At 39.7% G+C, this 22292-nt stretch overlaps 2 protein-coding genes and 1 long non-coding RNA gene across 3 annotated transcripts; 2 read left to right on the top strand and 1 right to left on the bottom strand.

Moving 5' to 3' along the window:
• The first annotated feature begins 8943 nt into the window (after nt 1–8943).
• On the top strand, nt 8944–9699 carry LOC130736300 (secreted RxLR effector protein 161-like). The gene is made up of 2 exons (XM_057588142.1): nt 8944–9187; nt 9377–9699. Exons 1-2 carry the CDS (start codon nt 8944–8946, stop codon nt 9697–9699), a joined length of 567 nt encoding a protein of 188 aa, XP_057444125.1.
• Nucleotides 9700–10149: 450 nt separating this feature from the next.
• Nucleotides 10150–13433, top strand: LOC130736299 (uncharacterized). The gene is made up of 5 exons (XM_057588141.1): nt 10150–10539; nt 10630–11521; nt 11634–11701; nt 12909–13229; nt 13341–13433. Exons 1-5 carry the CDS (start codon nt 10150–10152, stop codon nt 13431–13433), a joined length of 1764 nt encoding a protein of 587 aa, XP_057444124.1.
• A 2908-nt stretch (nt 13434–16341) lies between these two features.
• On the bottom strand, nt 16342–17263 carry LOC130735329 (uncharacterized). The gene is made up of 3 exons (XR_009018395.1): nt 17126–17263; nt 16592–16672; nt 16342–16490 (listed from the first exon to the last, which is right to left on the bottom strand). It is a non-coding gene; the product is annotated as an uncharacterized LOC130735329 (long non-coding RNA).
• Nucleotides 17264–22292: the final 5029 nt, after the last annotated feature.

Here is a 22292-nt window from a genome sequence, read left to right as displayed (position 1 = left end):
TTCTTTCTCTTCTCCCTTCACTACTTCGCCCAAGCCCAAAATTTAAAAGGTCAACTAATTAATCAGAAATTAACTCCTTTTTAATCACCAATTAATCAGAAATAAAGCCAATTAAAACAACAAAACCCCTCCCCCAAGCAACTATGTGGCCGATGGCCACAAGGAGTTTTTTTAGGGTTTCCAAAACCCTAATCTCCTAAGCCCAAACCAAGCAAGCCCACTTAGGTCATTCTCATACTCTAATTCAGCCCATAACCTCTGATTAGATAATTAACCCACAATTAATCACCAATTAAAAGGTTTAAAACAAAATACAATTACTTACTTTTAGCAAACTTTGTAAGAACTGTACAGCCAGACCTACAGTCACTAAAACATGAATATCTCGGGCTACAGAGGTGGGAATGACATGCAACCAATGAGAGAGTTTAGCTAACTCAGAGAGCTACAACTCTCATGAAGGAAGATTTGCAAGATTAGGTCGTTAATACCTCTTAAAAATTCACAAAGTCACGGACAGATTTGCAAATAAATTGAACTTCACTAAAACTTCACTTTTATTCAATAAATCACTTAAGCAATACATAAGTAAGGTTAGGGTCTTACATTCTCTAACAAGCTTGATGAGAGCTTGATTGAGCTCAACATCTTCATGAAGATCACCAATAATGTTCTCTTGAGGATGTATCTTCTGAATTCTGATTGAAGGAGCTTTATTTGAAGTGACCAACTGGTCTTCCTGTTCATTCGCACTTGTCTCAGATACTTTGTCAAGGACATCTGCTAGAGCATCTGCATTTTCAGAGCCATCATCATCTTCCACTAAGATGCTTTCCTTCATTTCACTTGGTACCTCATCTACAATCACATTGGATGATTCCATCATGGTTTTTGTGCGAGTGTTATACACCCCATAGGCTCTGTTGTTTGTAGAATATCCCATGAATAGTCCTGCATCACTCTTAGCGTCAAGCTTTCTTCTTTGTTCTTGATCCGCAAGAATATAGCATTTACTCCCAAAAACATGAAAGTATTTCACTGTAGGCTTCCTTCCTTTCCATAACTCATACTGAATAGAGGTTGTTCCTTCTCTAAAAGTAACTTTTTATGTATGTAGCAAGAAATATTCATGGCTTCACCCCAAAACTGATAAGGAATCTTTTTGGCATGTAACATGACTCTTGCTGATTCCTTCTGATCCACAGAACTCAGAGAACTTAGAGTTCTCAAACTCCTTTCCATGATCACTCCTAATTCATACAATGACACTGCTCTTCTCGTTTTGAAGTTTCAAACATAGGTTCTTGAAAATTTCAAATGTCTCTGACTTTTCTCTAATGAAATCCACCCAAGTATACCTGGAAAAATCATCAACACAAACAAATACATACCTTTTTCCTCCCAGACTTTCAACCTGCATAGGGCCCATGACATCCTTGTGTAAGAGTTCAAGGACTTTTGTTGTACTCTGATGTTGAAGCATCTTGTGCGACATCTTTGTTTGTTTGCCTATCTGGCATTCTCCACACATTCTTCCTTCACCTAGTTTCAACTTAGGCAGACATATTATTTCTTCTTCAGTGATGATCTTCAGCATGCTCTTGAGGTTAAGATGACCCAATTTTTGATGCCACAGATTTCTTTTATCTTCTTTTGACATTAAGCACCTTGAAAAGTGAGACTTCTCCTATGAGATCCACATATAGCAATTATCCTTGGATCTGACTCCTCTCATTAGTACCTCTTGATCATATGTAGTAACAACACATTCTATTTGGCTAAACTTCACATCAAGCCCTTTATCACAGAGTTGACTTATGCTAATTAGATTTGTTGTTCACCCTTTGACAAGTAACACATTAGTTAGATCAGGGGATCCAAAACCTACCAGTCTTCCAATTCCTTTGATCTTCCCTTTGGCTCCATCTCCCAAAGAGACATATCTGCTAGAGTGACCTCTTGTACTGAGAAGTCACATGTCGAGGCACATGCTGAGACATCTGTCCAGACAATAGGCTGTTGATTGGTTTCTTGAATTCAGATTACTTTGCAGCAGCTACAAATTCCTTTGTAACCTTCTAACCTTCCTTGTTTGCAATTATGTGGTCAAAACCTATACCCTTCAAGCTTCTCCCTTGTTTGCTTGTTTCCTTGAGGATCTCATCAAGCATATCTGAGTTATTATTCAGCATCCTAAGGGATTTGTGTGTGGTTTCAAGTTTGTTTTTCAATGAAGCTACTTCCCCATGCAATTGTGCATTAACACCCATTAATTTTACCTTTTCTAGAGTATCAATGTCTTCAAGCTTTGATTTCCACTCATCAAGTTCTTCTTTCTGCTTGCTACTGATCTTATACAACTTCTCCTTTTGAGTATTTAGTTGTTCTATTTCACTTTCTTCCTTTCTCACACGTTTACACGCTTCCTTCCACTTGCTATGTAATAGCCTGTAGGTTTCAGCCAGCTCTTCATCAGTTATGTCCTCGTCACTAGTGCCAAGTTCATCAATTATTCCAGAAAATGCAGTAACTTTGTTTGTAGAGACCCCATCTTCCTCATCTGTGTCTTCATCTGACCAGGTTCCCACAATGCCTTTCTTCTGCTTTTAAATGTAGGTAGCGCATTCAATGTTTCCATATCCTTCACATTCATGACATTTCACTCCTCTATTCTGACTAGATTTATCATCCTCTTTGGTCTTCCTTTGAAAGTTAAAGGATCTGGAATTGCCGAACTTCATGTCTTGGACATTAGACTTTGATCTTTTGTCAATCTTTCTTAAGGCTCAGTTAAACTTTCTACCAAGAAGAGCTAGAGCTTCATAAAGGTTTTCACCTTCACACCCAATATCATCATCCTCATCAGTGTTTGACACAAATGTTATGCTCTTATTTTTCTTCTCAGTCTTGTCACCAAAAGTTAAGTCATATGTTTGCAAGGATCCAATGAGTTCATCAACCTTCATGCATCCAATGTCTTGAGCTTCCTCAATTGCAGTGACTTACATAGAAAACTTCTTGGGCATAGTTCTCAGAATTTTCCACACAAGTTTCTCATCTGACATAGGTTCTCCCAAGGCATAAGCTTTATAAATACAGTCCTCCAAGAAAGTAAGTCAGCCCAGAATGGCCTCTAAAAGACCTCCTACGTCCGACGAACTCCCTGTGATCCTCATGGAAGAGAACCACACAAAAAGCTAATAGTCGGGGACTTACCCTGCCCCAAAATGAGAAATGACAATCAGAGCTATGACAACAACACCCCATATACTACACCCCTAACATCGACCCTCATCCGATCCTATATGAAGTCCGGGTCCACGTCGAAGGCTCAGTAGTAGTCATTTCGCTCCGGGTCCACGACGAACCATCACGAATCAGTTGTTGAACGTGTGGCAGCAGGCCGACCGCCCAAACACAAACATACACACAAAGCCACAACGCGAGGGTCAAGTCACATAATATAAGAGATAATATAAGCAACAGCTGAAGAATAAGGGGGTGTATATATATGTTGTATATATACATATAAGTTATGTATTACCTACCCTAAGGTATATACATAGCATGTTATCGAATCTCTAATACAATTCAATCATCAAAACACATAACAATATTTATCAACATCACATCATTAAATCACATAACGATGTTTATCAACATCACATCATCAAATCACATAACGATGTTTATCAACATCAAATCATCAAAACACATAACGATGTTCAACACATCAACAAATATAGTTAGGTGCATGGCGTGCTAATGCAATGTCATGCTCAAAAGATGATCCGGATAAAATGTCACCATCTCGATGGATGGGACAAGCCAAGCATCTCGCTCCGCTAAAGCACTTTTATGAAGCATCTCGCTCCTGTGAAGCAGCACGCTCCTATGAAGCATCTGTCTTCAATGAAGCATCTCGCTCCGATGAAGTCTGATCTGAGATCGTCCTTCAGAAAGCAGCACATTTCCCAAGAAATGTATGCATGAATGCAATATGGTTAGCCAAACAACGAAACGTCCTCACCAAGGTACGCGTGTCTAGCTAGAGTACGTTGTCTCTACAATACCCTAAGGTAAACAAAGAAGTGCTAGTCGCACTTGGTAACTTTCCTAGTCATTTTGGCTCACCCTCACGATGGCCAACCAAACTGCTCAACGAGCAAAAGAATGCATCTCGCACTCAGTGACTTTTCAAGTTACTTTGGCTCACCAGCTCGATGGCCAAATGGACTGTTCAACAAACAAGGAGAATGTTGCTCGCACTTTGTGACTTTTCAATTTACTCAGGCTCATCTGCTCGATGGCCGAAAGGCTGCTCAAAGAGCAAAGATGGTGCATTCGCACTTGGGGACTTTCCAATCATCATGTTGTTCCTTTGTTATGTTGTCTGCATTTTAGCTAAGTAACATGTCGGATCCGATGTCACAACATCTTGCCTGTGACATCTATCCCTGCAAAACCTGCAATGAGTTGGCTAGGTTTTCTGTGAAGCTTCATTTTGATTACTTGGTGATCAAGCTAGGGTATTTCTGGAAGCTTCTATGCGCCGTTCAAGGATTATATTCTATGTGATCAAATCGGTTTCAATGATTTGATCTGAGAATGTGTGGGAGTTTTATTTCTGGAATAGGAAACTTTTTATTGAAGACTTTTTCTGCAGATTTGTTTCCTAGTAACTCCCTGAGTGTTGTGTGGACCTTTGCTTGTCCAAGCCCATCGAAGACAAGGCCTGGATGACTGCTATATATGAAGACCGAAACCTAGTGTTTAGGTAGAGAGCTTCTGTTGAGTAAAACTAGGGTTTATTCTTGTCTGTGTTCACACTTGTTGTTCTCTCAGCTTATTCATGTATTGATTCTTTTGCTGAGAGTTGAGTGTTTTGTTGTTTGATCATGAGATCTGTCTTTGCTCTTGTGTTGAGCTTTTGAATCACTATGGCAGTGATTGAGAGAAAGTTAGAGGGGCTCTCATACTTAGGGGGAGGACTAAGTAATAAACACTTGTACAGATAGATAGAAAAGGCTGTGAACTGGGGAAGTTCAGTTAAGACCTTTCGTGTACAATTTCTCTGAATAGTGGATTATCTTTCTCTTGGGTGTAAACCCTCAAGACGTAGGTGATTTTGCACCAAACTGGGTTAACAATCCTGTGTGTCTTGTGTCTGTTTATGTTCTCTATATTGCATATTAAATTAATTGTTTTGTATCATGTTGTACAAGATGTCTTAGTCATCTGGTAGAACATATGTCCGCGTGTGCCCGAATTTCAATTGGCATCAGTGCAGGAACCCTGTTCTGATTGGGTGAGCTCCAGGGATTTACTTTTCAGGTTTCATGGACAACGGCAAGGATGTGGATTCTATTCACAGGCCACCTATGCTTGATGGAACAAATTAGGACTACTGGAAGGCTCGCATTATTGCATTTCTTAGATCTATTGATGATGGAAGGGTGTACAAGTCAGTGCTCAAAGGGTGGACTCATCTAGTGCAAACCAAGGAAGGAACCACAACTGTTGAACTCAAACCTGAAGTAGATTGGAGCAAGACTGAAGATGAAGAAGCTGCTGCAAACTCTAAGGCTCTTAAAGTTATTTTCAATGGTGTTGAAAAGAACATGTTCAGGCTGATTCATACCTGTACTACTGCTAAAGAGTCTTGGGAGATTCTCAAGATTGCTCATGAAGGTACAGCTAGAGTTCGCTTATCAAGACTTCAATTGCTAACTACTCAACTTGAAAATCTCAAGATGAAGGAGGAAGAAACTATCTCTGAGTTTCATATGCGTGTGCGTGATATGGCAAATGCATCTTTTGCACTAGGAGAACCCATGACATATAAGAAATTGGTCAGAAAAATCCTTAGGTCTTTACCTAAGAAATTTGACATGAAGGTCACTGCTATTGATGAGGCACAAGACATTAATAGCATCAAAGTGGATGAACTAATTGGGTCATGACAAACCTTTGAAATGTCTATCAATGATAGGTTTGAGAAAAAGAACAAGAGCATAGCATTTGTGTCAAATCTGGGAAAAGGAAGTCAGAATGGTGGAGACACAAATGAAAATCTGGAAGAAGCACTAGCCTTGCTTGGGAGAAAATTCAACAAAGTAATGAGAAGATTTGACAGAGGATCTAGACCAAGTGTTACTGACAACAGGTCTCACACCAGCAAGGATACAGGAATGGCTCCCAAGAACAGAGAAGAAGACAGAGCAAGCAAAGCAAAAGGGGTACAATGTCATGAATGCCAAGGTTTTGGTCATATCAGAACAGAATGTGCAACATATCTGAAAAGGCAAACAAAAGGAATGGTGACAACGTGGTCAGATGATGAGTCTGAGGAAGAAAAGGAACATCCAGTAATGGGATTGACAGTAAAATACAACACTGATAGTGACTCTAGTGATGAAGAGATCTCAGATGAAGAACTTGCTGCTGCATACAAGCTCTTGTTGAAAAAATGGCATGAGGCTTGCGACTATGGTAGGAAACTGGACAAAACTGTCACAAAGCTTGAGAAGGAAAAACAAGAACTTCTAATTCTAAATGAAAATCTTCAGGAGGAAGCATGTGTCTTGAAACCCAAACTGGAAGGTATGGTTAAATCTGTATGCATGCTGAATAATGGAACTGATATGTTTGATCTCATGCTAGAAACAGCAAAAACCGCCAGGGATGTGAAAGGACTGGATATGTGAGTGACTCTACACCAGATGATGACAAGAAGGTCACTCATCAGTTTGTACCTGCTGAAAGGAAAACTGAATTTCACATGTCAAGCCATATGTCACAACATGGTGTCAAACATGTGCATTCTCAGATTCCATATGCCTATCCTCAAGCACAGAAAAGAAACAAAACCGGATGGAAATGTCACCATTGTGGGAGATATGGCCACATAAAACCTTATTGCTACAGAGTACATGGGTTTCCAAAAAGAAGTTCAGCTAAATTTAACTCTAATGAGTTAAAGAAGAAGAAGTGGAAGCCTAAGATCAACCCATCTGCTCTAGTTGCATATACCTCTATGAGAGCTTCTTCAAAAGAGGATTGGTATTTTGATAGTGGGTGTTCCAGGCATATGACTGGAGTAAAGAATTATCTTGGTGATGTAAAACCACACTCCACCAGTTATGTTACTTTTGGTGATGGTGCTCAAGGAAAACTCAAAGGATCCGGAAAGCTTGTTAGTAGTGGATCTCCAGAGCTGGATGATGTCTTGCTAGTAGAAGGCCTGGCAGCAAATCTGATAAGCATAAGTCAGCTATGTGACTTGGATCTAGATGTTACATTCTGCAAAACTGGATGTCAAGTAACAGATGGAAATGGTGAAGTTGTCATGAGAGGTGCAAGGTCAAAGGATAATTGCTACATGTGGATCTCACAGTACAAATCTACGTCCTCAAGGTGTTTGACAACCAAGGAAGAGGAAGTCAAGGTATGGCACCAAAAGCTTGGACATCTGAATCTAACAAGCATGAGGAAGATAATCTCAAAGGAGGCTATCAGAGGGCTACCAATCTTGAAGATAGAAGAAGGAAAAGTCTGTGGGGAATGGAAAGTTGGAAAACAAACAAAAGCCTCTCACAAGAAGATGCAACATGTGGCAACAACCAGAACACTAGAACTTATTGGAGGAAATGCAAATAGAAAGTATTGGAGGAAAAAGGACTATGTCAACAACTCCAGAGAGAGAAGGGTTATGGAATTGTCAAAATCAGAAGTGATCATGGCAAGGAGTTTGAAAATAGTAGATTCTCAGACTATTGTGCCAATGAAGGAATAGGTCACAAATTCTCAGCACCTATTACTCCTCAACAAAATGGAGTGGTAGAAAGGAAGAATAGAACATTGCAAGAAGCTGCCAGAGTAATACTGCATGCCAAGAAACTTTCTTATCACTTCTGGGCTGAAGCAATGAATACAGCTTGTTACATTCACAATTGGGTGACAGTTAGATCTGAAACTACTTCCACTTTGTATGAGTTATGGAAAGGGAGAAAACCTACTGTAAAATACTTTCATGTTTTTGGAAGTAAATGTTACATACTAGCTGATCGAAAGCAAAGAAGAAAGATGGATCCAAAGAGTGATGAATGCATTTTTCTGGGATACTCTACAAATAGTAGGGCATATAGAGTATACAACTCTCGCACCAAGACAATGATGGAATCCATAAATGTAGTGGTTGTTGATAAATTGGAAGAAACTGAAGTTACACAGGATATTGAAGAAGATCTTCCACCTCAGTCCGTTGTCAGACCACATGTCACTGACATAGCATCAGACAGTGAATCTGAAGATAAAAATGAAAGCATATCACCAAAGAACAAAGGACCCTCTATCAGAATTCAGAAGATTCATCATAAAGAAAACATCATAGGAGATCCTAACACAGGGGTAACTACAAGGTCCAGAGAAATCATTGCAAATGGTTGTTTCATCTCAAAAATTGAACCCAAGAATGTCAAGGAAGCCCTCACAGATGAATACTGGATAAATGCTATGCAGGAAGAATTGGCTCAGTTTAAAAGAAATGATGTGTGGAATCTAGTGCCTAGACCAGATGATGTAAATGTTATAGGTACCAAGTGGATTTTCAGGAACAAGTCAGATGAAAGTGGCAATGTCACCAGAAACAAGGCCAGGCCAGTAGCTCAAGGGTATACTCAGATTGAAGGAGTGGACTTTGATGAAACTTTTGCACCAGTTGCTAGATTAGAATCCATCAGACTTCTGCTTCGAGTGGCATGTCTTCTGAAGTTCCGATTGTTTCAAATGGATGTTAAAAGTGCCTTCTTGAATGGTTATTTGAATGAAGAAGTCTATGTTGAACAGCCAAAAGGGTTCACTGACTCAACTTATCCAGAACATGTTTACAAGTTTAGAAAGGCACTGTATGGTATGAAAGGCTTACTGAATTTCTAACTAGCAATGGTTACAACAAAGGTCAAAGGTGGAATTGATAAGACCTTATTTGTAAAGAGTGTCAAAGGAAAATTGATGATTGCGCAGATATATGTTGTTGACATTGTCTTTGGCGGAATGTCAGACCAGATGGTAGAACATTTTGTCAAACAAATGAAATCTGAGCTTGAGATGAGCATGGTAGGTGAACTAAACTACTTTCTGGGCTTGCAAGTGAAACAGATGGAGGACTCTATGTTCATTTCTCAGAGTAAGTATGCTAAAGAATTGGTTAAAAAAATTGGTCTGGAAAATGCAACAAACAAGAGAACTTCTGCAGCAACTCATGTCAAATTGACTAAGGATGAGAATGGAGTAGATGTTGATCAAAGCTTATACAGAAGCATGATTGGAAGTTTGCTATATCTCACTGCTAGCAGACCTGACATTGCCTTCTCAGTTGGGGTTTGTGCTAGGTATCATGTTGCACCTAAGGAAAGTCATATTCTACAAGTCAAGAGGATCATTAAGTACATCGGTGGAACTATTGACTATGGTACTTTTTATGCTCACAACAGTGATCCTAAGTTGATAGGTTATTGTGATGCAGATTGGGCAGGAAATGCAGATGACAGAAAAAGCACCTCAGGAGGGTGTTTCTTCTTGGGAAATAATCTCATTTCTGGGTTCAGCAAAAAGCAAAACTGTGTTTCCTTGTCTACAGCTGAGGCAGAGTACATTGCTACTGGGAGTGGTTGCACCCAATTGATGTGGATGAAATAAATGTTGAAGGAATATGATGTAAAACAAGATGTCATGACATTGTTCTGTCACCATCTGAGTGCTATCAACATTTCCAAAAATCCAATCCAGCATAGTAGAACGAAACACATTGATATTCGTCATCATTTCATTAGATAATTTGTGGAAGAAAAGATTATCACTCTTGAACATGTGGAAACTGATTTGCAGTTAGCAGACATTTTTACAAAAGCATTGGATGCGGCAAAATTTGAGAAATTAAGAGGAAAGTTAGGGATTTGTGTCCTAACTGACTTGTAGCAGTTAATGACACTTGTCACGGGCAACGGCTATAATGTTCATTATATAACTGCCCATGATCGCGTATTGGGATTCCTCAATATCTTTCAGTGTGTTATCCAAAAGTGTGCCTGCTATCTCTCTCTAACCTTCAACGGTTATTTTTCAGTTTTCTTTACAAATCACTTCACTATGACTCATGATTCTGACAAGAAGAAGAAGGGAAGTTCAAAGATCATCACCCCAGAACACAATGTGAAGATTGTGGGTGCCACTGCATCTTCTTCAAATCCCTCTGGGGTTCCCCATAAATCTGCCTGTGCTACCCATGCTCCAACTGGGTCAGCCCAACCACGAAGAAGAAGTCTTCATATCAAGCGTGTGGCTCCTAAGAGAGGACCCAGTAAGAATTTTGGGATACAAAATATTTCTGCTTATGAGGATGATCAAAATTCCAATCTTTCAGAAGCTGTGAATCAAGAAGATAATGAGGCTCTTGCGAAACTTGCAAATGTAGCTATTGCTGCAAACGTTGCACCAGATGTTGAACTGACACATCAATCCTCTCCCTCTAGTTCTAGTGTCAAGTCTCATGCTTCGACTTAAGAGGAGCACGATGAGAATAAAACCTCTGCCCATGAAGTTTCTTCCTCTGAGGAGGTTTCTGTTCAGAAAACCCCAACTTTATCCACAAAAGAGGGTAAGGAAAAGAAGGTGACTGCATCTGCTGATGAAGACTCTAATGGAGAATTGCTCATCAAAAAGGCCCATGTTCCTGTTAGTGGTGTCAAGAAGAAGGTTGCAGACATAACGAAGCAGAAGAACGAAGGATCTGCTGCTAAGACTCCGAAGACTTCCAGAAGTTCTCATATTCCAAAATCCGGGAAGGAGACAAAGAAATACAAGAAGTCAGAACATGTGTCTGATCCTGACTCCGAGTTCGATGTCGAGCCAGATGTCCCAGACATCTCCACCACTGCCAGAAAAAGAATGAAAGGTAAGAGGATTCCTGTTAATGTTCCTAATGCTCCTGTGGACAATGTGTCTATTCATTTTCCAGACTCTGCTCAGAGATGGAAATATGTGGTTCAAAGGAGGCTTGCTATTGAAAGGGAACTACATGAAGATGCCTTCGAACTCCAGGAAATCATGGAGGTTATCTCTGCTGCTTTTTTTATGAAGACTGTCAAGGATCTTGGCAGATGTTTTGATAAGCTTGTTAGGGAGTTCATTGTGAACATCCCGGCTGACTGTGATGATGCTTCAAGTGCTGAGTACATGAACGTTTTTGTGAGGGGAAAGTGCATCAACTTCTCTCTTGAAGTGATCAATGAGTTTTTGGGCAGAAGTCCTGTTGATGTGGGTCAGGGGGAGCCTAATTTGAATATGGTTGCTACAACCCTTACTGGGAAGTTGGTCAGGAAGTGGCCTAAGAAGGGATTGCTTCCATCTGGGAGGCTTACTGCCAAATATGTTATTCTCTACAAGATTGGTACTGCAAATTGGATGGCCACCAAATCACTTGTCTGGTGTGACTCCACCTCTGGCCAGAATGCTTTATTTGGTTGGAACTGGGGGTGAGTTTTATTTTGGAAAGCTGGTTTTTGAGCAGACTCTCAAGCATGCTGGATCATATGTTGTCAAGCTGCCTATTCTGTTTCCTTGTCTTCTCTCAGAGATCATTGTACATCAACAACCGACTATTATGCGGGCTGATGAGTCTCAAGGTAAGAAGCCCTTGAAGGTATGAAAAACGGTAGAAAGGGGGGTTTGAATAGCGTTTTCAGAATAAAACTTCCACCTTAAGGTTTTAGCAAATCTTTCGAGACACAAGTAAAGTGCTTAAGATAAGAGATTAGAGAAGCACACAAGAATTTTATCCTGGTTCACTTGATGAATCACTCAAGCTAGTCCAGTCCACCCGTGAAGGTGATTTCTTCCTTCTTAGAATGAAGGCAATCCACTAATAAGAGAATTGTTACAACTGCACTTGAAACCTACAAGTGACTAACAATACACTGACTTAGCTCACACTAAGATTCACTCTCTTAGTCTTCTCTAGGATCCGATCAACTTTGATCTCTTAAAGGTAAGCTAAACAACTGTTTAGGAAATATTGTTTACAAAGAAATTACTTCTTAAAAGCTTGTAGTAAACACAATGAATTCAATGAAGAAAGAATGCTTAGAAGATTTGAATATAGCTTGCGCGTATGAGATTCTTCCAACCGCATCTTTCAATCTTCAGCCTCTATATATACTCCAAGGATTAGGATTTGAACATTGCATGGGAATGCTACCGTTGGAGGGCAGATCTGGAATTTCCAGCTTCCGCTGTGGCTGAGAATGTTAGGTTAGGTCGTCAGGATAGTACATTTGCTTTTGTACTTTGGATAGTGACTTGACCTTTAACCTAGTAGACTTCTGATCAGAGGAATGCTTCGTGTTGAAACTTGTGAAGCTTGTTGATCAGAGTCAGAGGGAAGCATGGATCCTCTGACCGTTGTATCTTCTGATTCTGAACTCAGAGGAGAAGTACTTGGTCTTCAGAGCCATTTTGCTTCTGGACTTCAGAGTCTTCACTTTTCAGCTTCTGGATCTTCAGGGTCTTCTACACCATCAGAACATCTGAACCTTCAGAGTTTCTGGGTTGTCAGAACGTCTGGATCTTCAGAACTTCAAGTGAGCTGAGTCCATATCAGAGTTTGATTGACTTCAGAACTTCTGAAGCTTTTCTACTGTTCAGATTGAACATAGAGATTGCGAAAGCGTTGCTAGGGTCACTCTTTAAGCACAGTGCTTCTGATTTGTGTGAGATTAAGATAGGGTCAGAGCCTGTTAAGAGCACACTCAGAAAACACGTTAGAGTACCATAATTGTTCATCTTAAAATGTTAACTTGTAATCATCAAAACATGGAGTTGTACTACACAATCAAAACTTGATCTTACAGCCCCTGCCTCTCAAGTTTGATTTCTGGTTGTTTGCTGGGACACATGTTCCAGACATTGTGCTCTCTACAGCAAAGGGAACTGCCAATGCCAGTGGCACTAAGGCAGTTGATTCTAGCAAGGAAGACATCTTGGCTGAGTTGAAGGCTGTCTCCAAGTCTCTTGGTGACTCTATTCAGGCTTGCAAGGTCAGAAAATTCAATGTTGATCAACTCATCAAGACTATGTCAGATGTTGCAACTGCTGCTGCTGAGAAAGAAAGTGAAGAAGAGGAAGCTGAGGCTGCTGCTGAGGATGAAGAAGATGCTGAGACTAAGGAGGCTGTAGAGGAAGAAGAAGAGGAAGACAATGAAGATGAAGATGAAGAGGATGTGACTGGTTCTGAGAGTTCTGCACGTCAGAGCACATCTCTTTGATTTATTCTGTTTCTTTAGGATGTATTTGAGCTCTGTGTGGCTATGTGCGCTCCTTATTTGCTCCTGGTCTGTATAATTCTTGAATATGGTGCTGATGACTTCTGTGGATAGCTCTGGTAAGCACTTAGATGCTATTCTGTTATGACTACCTTTGCCAAATTATGCTAATAAGGGGGAGTAATTAGTATTTGGTTATCTCTGGTATTTGGTAGCTGGTTCTTTATGGCTTTCTGCTATTGTGGTTTGGTAGCTTCCTGTTACTGTGCAGTCACTACTAGAAAAACTAGTTTTCACATCGGGTATTTTTGAGTTTTAACATCGGTTTTTATCCGATGTAAACAATGTTGATGTGGTATCTCCCAACCTTTTCACATCGGGTTTATAACCGATGTGAAAAGTATACCTTTCACATCGGTTAAGTCAACCAACTGATGTGAAATGTACACTTTTCACATCGGTTCAGTCAGCCAACTGATGTGAAATGTACACTTTTCACATCGGTTAAGTCAGCCAACTGATGTGAAATGTACACTTTTCACATCGGTTCTGTCATCCAACCGATGTGAAATATATACTTTTCACATCGGTTAGACAAAAAACCGATGTGAAATGTGTATACTTTTCACATCGGTTAGACAAAAAACCGATGTGAAAAGTATCGGTTAGACTGAAAACCGATGTGAATGCTCAACCAGTTTTTTTTTTTTTCACACGAATTTGACCTGAATATACATATTTTTTTAATGAAAATTTATTAAAATAAAAATAGATCTTGAGAACACACTCTCTCAAGTGAGTTAAACATCCAAGGTCCCAGCAAAAAAGAAAACATAATAGCCTAAAAGAACTAGAACAATTCAGCAATTCTAGTTCTTTAAATGTAGTTAAACAGCAACTGCTCATGAAATTAGGACAAAATAGTTAAATTAATGCCCCAAGCAGGAAAGCCACCAGCACCATAAGCATAAATTAGGAGAGCAGCGGAGGTGAGCAACTTTGAACCCTATAAACAGATGCAATAAATACAGAGATCAACAATCCATGTTATAATGTAAAAAACAAGTTGCCCAAACTTTAATTCAGACTGTTTAGGCACTAAAAATCAGCTGAGCACCTTCAAAATCAGCTCAGCTCTTTTAAGACAGAACCATTCCACCATAAATCAGCTTAGCACCTTTTGGAATAAGCTGAGCTCTTTTAAGACAGAATCCTTTTTTTCAGAGTTGAGAGCAACAGGTAAATGATCTGTCATTAGACATGATTCATAGTATGACACTATATAACTTGAAAACATTACCTGATCAAGAGCACAAGCAAAGAGATCTAGTACATGACCCTGATGTACAAGCAGCTTTGAAAGTCCATCATAGAATTTCACACATTTATGGTAATATGGCCCAAAATCTTTATCCAGATCCTTGTGGGAGCAAATTGGTTCAGAAAGTTGTTTGGATACAATCTACAGTATACAACAATTCATAAGAGAGAATCAGCTCATATCAGATAGCAAGTCTTTAATAGTAAAACTCAACATAGGCTAAGCTTCATCTTTCACCCAACAGAATTGCAATACATAAGCTCCACTACTCCTTCTTCTGAGATGTATTATCAATGATAATAAGACCAGATAGCATAATAAGACCAGACATTCATCCATTCATATGATACCAAGCATTAATTACAGCTAGAGAACTTGCTGTACATAAAGGACAAAAAACACCAATCCCTAATTTATATAGTAATCAACAAACAAACACAAATTTAAAACAACAAAGAAAGGATCAGAATATGCTATACTTAATAAGAGAATAACAATTTTATTTCGAAAGAAGAGAATAATATATAAAGAGTGAATGAGTCATTACAAGGAGGCAACACAAAGCCAAAAGAAAAAACTAGCTAAACTAGAAAGCAAGAGGCAAAACACTGCCAGCAAGAAGTAAGAAAATAAATAAAAGCAAAGAAACATAGGGTACAGGTATTTAAAATAACATCATCACATCCTCAAACAAGTAACATTCATAGGACACTAGGAAAGAGTTTGGTTTCCTTCAGCTCTATTCTGTAAAATGTTCTCCATTTTTTAGAGGTAGAGGTTGACCTAGGCTGAAGAAGAAAGTGGAGGTTGGTTGTAACTTAGATCACTTACAAGTTTGTAGATGCACCCTCCCACCCTCTCTCTCAAAAAATACACACACTTGATACATCCTATTAACAGAGTCCCCAAATTGCTCCAGAAGGGAGATCAATTATAAATTAAACGAACAAATGTAAATGACAGAACACTTAGAGTGCTTTATATCATGGCAACTCAAAAATCACAAACAATAACACACCTTAAGCAAAGAGTCAAAGATTGTCCAAGAAAAGTGTGATATGAATCAGCTGATGTATTTTTATAAGTAAAATCCCGCTATAAGACAAGCAATCATCACCAAAACGAGAATGAAATCATCCAGTTCTTCCCAGATAACCACACTCCTAAAAGTAGTGAACGGTGGTTCAGAAAAATTGTTGCATTCTTACAATATATTTTGTTATAAGAATGAAGACCAAGAATGATACTCTAATGACTATAGTCTCCCAATTCCACTGTCATCAAAGGAAAAGAAAAAGGTTTGTGACGTTTTATCTACAACACTGAAGGAGAATATCAAATAAAGATGAAGCTTTACCCCATGTTCCACTGGTTTCCAAACCGAGCGCATGACAGAAAAAATATCAGTTTTCTTTATGAAAGTTTTTAAGCCTTATAGACCTTTAATCCAGAAGAACAAATTGTCACCGAGGAACTTAATCTTAACAAGGTGAAATCATCAAAAGTACCCAAGAACAAAATGGATACAAAGGTAAGTTCTAGTCAAACAAAAGAGAACAGGACTAGACAAGCAATATAATAGAATGTAAGTACCCAATAACTCTGACCAACCAAAAATCCTTATTAGATTGAAGCCATCAAATCATAGGAGTCTCTGCTACCAATTTAACATAGAGCAACATCCAAACCCAAGCTAGTTCAAATAAGAGCTTAACCAAAACCGAGAGGAAAGTAGAGTCTCACAGCAGCAGGGAAAAATAAACACAAATGAAGAAGGTACCTGCGGCAGTGCTTCAAGCAGTGCGACGGCGGCAGCGACAGCGGTGGGCTTCAGCAGTGAACCGTTGTTCCTACAAGTTTAACGACAGACGGTGGTGAGGGTGAGTTTGCGGTGGAGGAGAGTGAGTGAGTATGCGGCTAAATCTGAGTTGGGGGCGAGAAAAAGTGGTACCTGAGTTGAGAGCTTCCAGCAGTGCGACGACGATTTGAGCTTCAGCAAGGATTTAGGGATTGCGTGAAAAGAGGGAGGGACCTGCGAACAGGAGAGAAAACCAGAAGGAGAATCTGAGTGAGTATTACGGATTCACGATTTAGGGATTCAATGGAGTGAAGGGAATATAGGGATTTAATCGTTTGACACTACCATCTTTGTTTCCATTCTCTTGACATTGGGTTGAGTCCATTTTTGGAGCTACTCAAACACAACAAGATTCAAATATCATTTGACATTTGACACAAATCAGGGCCAGCAACAACATTTGACACAAATCAGGGCCAACATAGATACAAATTACCAACAAAATATTTGAATCACAACCTAATCTAGAACCCAAGGCATAAGCACACTATCACATTCACACCCAAGGCACTGAAAAAGGGCTCAGCACATAAATGAGAACAACAACGAGGGAAAGCTTCAAGGGCAGCAAACATAACCAGACGAAAATAACTCAGAATATAACCAGACGAAAATAATGATGCTTACCTTTTTTCTGTAGACGTGAAGAGGCTCGGCGAGAGTGCAGGAGGGGCACGCGACCGGAGGAGAGGTAGGCGGCGCGCGACCGGAGGAGAAGAAGGAGGCGCGCGCGACCGGAGGAGAGGGAGGAGGCGCGCGCTGCCGGAGAAGAAGAAGGAGGTGCGCAGCTGCTGTGGAAGGATGTCTGTCAGGGATAGAGGAGGGGAACGCATATTACTTAGGGTTTCTAAGTATAGAGGAAACAAAATAATAAAAGTGTGAAAAAACTGAGGTCACCAAGATTCGATTCGAAGTGGGGATCTCATTAAAAGTGTAAAAATTAAAAAAAGAGTGATCTTTCACAACGGTTATAACAAAACCGATCTGAAAACTCAAAAAACTGAGACTTTTCACATCGGTTATAATATAACCGATGTGAAAACTAAAGAAAAGATGGGCTTTTTACATCGCTTATATTATAACCGATGTAAAAAGTACTTCATTAAAATTTCAAAAATGCCACCGCATTTAGCTTTCACATCGCTTATTCTAACAACCGTTGTAAAAAGTGTTTCCTAGTTACTTTTCACATCAGACATATTCCTAACTGATGTGAAAACTATCATAAAAGTTCACCATAATTTCAATATTGCCACCGCGTCATCTTTTACATCAGGTAATTGATTAACCGATGTGAAAACCCTGATGTGAAAACTAGTTTTTCTAGTAGTGAGTTGTGTGTACTGCTAAAACTCTGATATGGTGTTCTGCTGCACTGAGAATGGTTATGAGATGGAAATGTGCATAGCTGATGCGACTAGCTATGTTGATGTGTAAGCTACCTTATTTTTGTGAATGCTCTTCTATGTTGATTTTGTAAGATCAAGTTTTGATCTAGTAGTACAACTCTATGTTTTGATGATTACATGGTAACTATTATGTATGAACTATTATGGTACTCTAACATTGTTTTCTGAGTGTTCTAATGACAGGCCAAGACTCTGGTCCTATTTCACATAATTCAGAAGCACAATGCTCAAAGAGTAACCTCTGCAACGCTTTCGCACGTACTATGTTCAATCTGAACATTAGATCAAGCTTGAGGAGATCTGGAGATTATAAAGCTCTGATATGGATTCAGCTCACTACAAGCTCTGAAGGATCAGACGCTCTGAAGGATCAGAAGCTCTGAAGGTGCAGAAGCTCTGAAAGTCAGAAGCTGAGTAGTGAAGATTCTGAAGTCCAAAAGTAAGCTGGCTCTGAAGACCAAGTACTTCTTCTCTGAGTTCAGAAGCAGAAGGTACAAAGGTTAGAGGATCCAAGCTTCCCTCTGACTCTGATCACCAAGCTTCACAAGTTCCAAGATGAAGCATCACTCTGATCAGGAGTCAACAAGGATAAAGGTCATGTCGCTATCCAAAGTACAAAAGCCATTGTACCATTCCTGACGACCTTACCTAACTGATTCAGCCATAGCAGAACTTGAAAATCCCAGATCTGCCATCCAACGGTAGCATCTCCATGCAACGTCCAAGCCCTAATCCTTGGAGTATATAAAGAGGCTGAAGATTGAAAGATGCCGCCTAAGAAACTTGTTCACGGGAAGCAAAATTCAAATATTCTCTTAGCAATCTTTCTTCAAATAGAATTAATTGTGTTTACTATTAGCTTTCTAAGTAGCATTTCTTTGTAAACCCGAAACCTTCAAACAGTTGTTTGATTTTCCTTTAGGAGATCAAGGTTGATCGGATCCTAGAGAAGACTAAGAGAGTGAATCTTAGTGATAGCTAAGTCAGTGTATTGTTAGTCACTTTGCAGGTAGCAAGTGCAGTTGTAACAAAACTCTGATTAGTGGATTGCCTTCATTCTAAGAAGGAAGAAATCACCTTAACGAGTGGACTGGATTAGCTTGAGGGATTTATCAAGTGAACCAGGATAAAATCATTTGTGTGCTTTCCTTATCTCTTTTCTCAGCACTTTTATCTTTGGTGGGTTAAGAGATTTATTTAAATCTCAAGTGGGTCGAGTTTTAATTTTAAAACGCTATTCAAACCCCCATTTCTACCGTTTTTCATACCTTCAATTGGTATCAGAGCGCAAGTTCTGATTACCACACCTAATAGTGTTCAGTGATCCGGGCCGGTGTGAAAAACTAAAATGGTTGCCACCATTGAAACGCAAAAAGATGTCTACAGTGCAAAGCCTCCTATGTTTGATGGGCAAAGATTTGAGTACTGGAAAGACAGGAGTGAAAGCTTTTTTCTGGGCTTTGATGCAGATCTCTGGGATATTATAGTGGATGGCTACGAGTGTCCAGTTGATGTTGATGGCAAGAAGATCTCCAGAACAGAGATGACTGCAGAGCAGAAGAAGCTTTACTCACTACATCATAAAGCTAGAACTATTCTTCTAAGTGCTATCTCTTATGAAGAATATCAAAAGATCACAGATCGTGAGTATGATAAGGGTATCTTTGATTCATTAAAGATGACCCATGAAGGAAATAAGAAAGTGAAGGAGTCCAAGACGTTGGCCTTGATCAGAAAGTATGAATCCTTCCAGATGGAATCCAGTGAGTCCATTGAGGACATGTTCTCCAGATTTCAGCTACTCATTGCTGGAATTAGACCTCTCAACAAGAGCTACACAACTGCTGATCATGTCATGAGAATTCTTAGAGGCCTTCCTGAAAGCTGGATGTCTCTGATAACTTCCTTGGAGCTCACAAGAGATGTAGATCAGATGAGTCTGGAAGAACTCATAAGCATAATGAAGTGTCATGAACTGAAGCGTGCTGAACATCAGGATCAGAAGAAGAAGTCTATAGCCTTGAAATCCAAATATGAAAAGGCTAAAGCTCTCCAAGCAGAAGAAGAAGAATCTGAAGAAGCCTCTGAAGATTCTGATGAGGATGTGCTGACTCTGATCTCCAGAAGGCTTAACCGCATATGGAAGCACAGGCAGAGCAAGTACAAAGGCTCTGGAAAGTATAAAGGAAAGAATGAATCTTCCTCTGGTCAGAAGAAGTCTTCATCAAAGGAAGTCACATGCTTTGAATGCAAAGAATCAGGGCACTACAAGAGTGATTGTCCTAAGCTGAAAAAGGACAGGAAGCCAAAGAAGCATTTCAAAGCTAAGAAAAGCCTCATGGTGACTTTTGATGAATCAGAGTCAGAGGATGTTGACTCTGATGGAGAAGTTGTTGAAGGACTCATGGCTATTGTCAAGAACAAAGAAGCAGAGTCAAAAGAAGCAACTAACTCTGAATCAGCATTAGAGGAAGATCCAGACTCTGCAATGAAATTCAGGTATTTGCTTCTTTCTCAACCTCTGAACTTAAATGTGCTTTGTCTGATATCATGGATAAATATAACTCTCTCTTGACTAAGCATAAAAGGTTGAAAAAGGATTTCTCTGCTGTTTCTAAAACTTCTACTGAACACGAGAAAATTATTTCTGAGGTGAAAGAAAATAATCATGCTTTAGTTAACTCTAACTTTGTTCTCAAAAACCAGATTATTAAGTTAGAAGAAGTTGTTGCTTGTGTTGCCTCTGATATAAAGAATGAATCTAAATATGAAAAATCATTTCAAAGATTCCTAGCTAAAAGCGTAGATAGAAGCTTGATGACTTCAATGATCTATGGCGTAAGCAGAAATGGAATGTGTGGCATTTGCTATTCTGGACCCAATATAAATGAGCCTCCTATGCCTAAGGCTAAACCTCTGCATGAACATTTTGTACCCTCTGGTACTATTTTGCTTGAATCATTGCCTGCTAAAGTTGCTAAACCCTCTCGTAAAAAGGGAACTCCTTTCTATGCTTAAATGTCATGCTCAAATCCCTTTATGTTATCATGTTGAGAAACCCAAGGTCATCAGAACCTCTGGGGTAACTAACAAGAAAGGACCCAAAAAATGGGTACCTAAGGATAAGATTATCTATGTTGCAGATATCCTTGATCGCTCAACTGAAACACCAATCATGGTATCTGGACAGTGGATGCTCGCGTCACATGACGGGAGAAAGGCGTATGTTCCAAGAGCTAAAACTTAAGCTTGGAGGCGGAGTTGGCTTTGGAGGAAATGAGAAGGGTAAAATTGTTGGTTCTTGTACTATTGGTGTTGATAAAAGTCCATGAATTGATAATGTTCTATTGGTAGATGGCTTAAGTCATAACTTATTGTCTATAAGTCAATTAGCTGGCAAGGGTTATGATATAATCTTCAATCAAAAGTCTTGCAGGGCTGTAAGTCAGATCGATGGCTCTGTTCTGTTTAACAGCAAGAGGAGGAACAACACTTATAAGATCAGATTATCTGAGTTGGAAACTCAGAATGTAAGACCCTAGACTTACCTATGTAATGCTTAAGTGATAGATTGAATAAAATAAGACTTTTGGCTAAGTTTGAGTTTTGGCAGATTACAACTGTCAACTTGTGTGAATTTTTAGAGGGTCTTAACGACCTCATTTGGGAAAACGTCCTTCATGAAAATTGTAGCCCTTTAAGTGTAGAAAATTCTCGAAGTGGAATCAGGTCATTCAGACCTCTGTAGCTCGAGATATTCGAATTTTACTGAGAAAGGGTCGGGCTGTAATGTGCCATCGGATTAAGTGTTGTATTTTCTTTTTAATTCCGAGTTTGGTTTTAATTATAAAGAGTGGGGCCTATCTGTAATTTGGACCTGGTTAAGTGGTGATTACTAATGGGTCAAGGGTGGTTGCAAGCTTAAGTGAATAGAAGAAAGAAAAATGAAACCCTAGCCCACATGTGTGTGAGGCCGCGGGTTGCATGGGAAATAAGGGGGGAAAACCCTTATTTTCCCCTCATTCTGAACAAGAACAGAAACCATACAGCTCCACGTGAAAACCTGAGAGAGAGCAAGAGAGAGACGCCGCCGATCAAGCCGCCACCACCGCTAGTGACGCACGCGCGAGAGGGAGAACCTTGCGAGAGAGAGAGAGAGCTGCGAGGGAGAGTGAGGGGACGTGGACAGCAGCGTTCTTGGACCTTTTCTTCACCAAAACCTTTTCCTTTTCACCAAGTTAGCCAAGGTAAGGGCTGGTCCTAGGAGTTGGGTAGCATGTCTAGGCCATATTGCCATGCTTTGACATGATTTTATGTATGAACTTGATTGATGTGCTTGAGGTTTTGAATATGCGATGTGTGCTGTACTTTTTCCATGTGATATT

Source organism: Lotus japonicus, chromosome 2 (genome assembly GCF_012489685.1).
Source record: "Lotus japonicus ecotype B-129 chromosome 2, LjGifu_v1.2".
Taxonomy (NCBI): domain Eukaryota; kingdom Viridiplantae; phylum Streptophyta; class Magnoliopsida; order Fabales; family Fabaceae; genus Lotus; species Lotus japonicus.
This window is presented reverse-complemented; position numbering and strand designations above follow the sequence as displayed.

What these genes read in the sequence shown, in the direction of transcription:
- LOC130736300 (XM_057588142.1), top strand. Translation starts at nt 8,944, where the DNA reads ATGGTTACAACAAAGGTCAAAGGTGGAATTGATAAGACCTTATTTGTA. An exon ending in CTCTATGTTCATTTCTCAGA is followed by an intron (nt 9,188 to 9,376) that starts GTAAGTATGCTA and finishes TTGCCTTCTCAG; the next exon opens with TTGGGGTTTGTGCTAGGTAT.
- LOC130736299 (XM_057588141.1), top strand. Translation starts at nt 10,150, where the DNA reads ATGACTCATGATTCTGACAAGAAGAAGAAGGGAAGTTCAAAGATCATC. An exon ending in TGGCCAGAATGCTTTATTTG is followed by an intron (nt 11,522 to 11,633) that starts GTTGGAACTGGG and finishes GTCTTCTCTCAG; the next exon opens with AGATCATTGTACATCAACAA. An exon ending in ATGCTGAGACTAAGGAGGCT is followed by an intron (nt 13,230 to 13,340) that starts GTAGAGGAAGAA and finishes CTGTTTCTTTAG; the next exon opens with GATGTATTTGAGCTCTGTGT.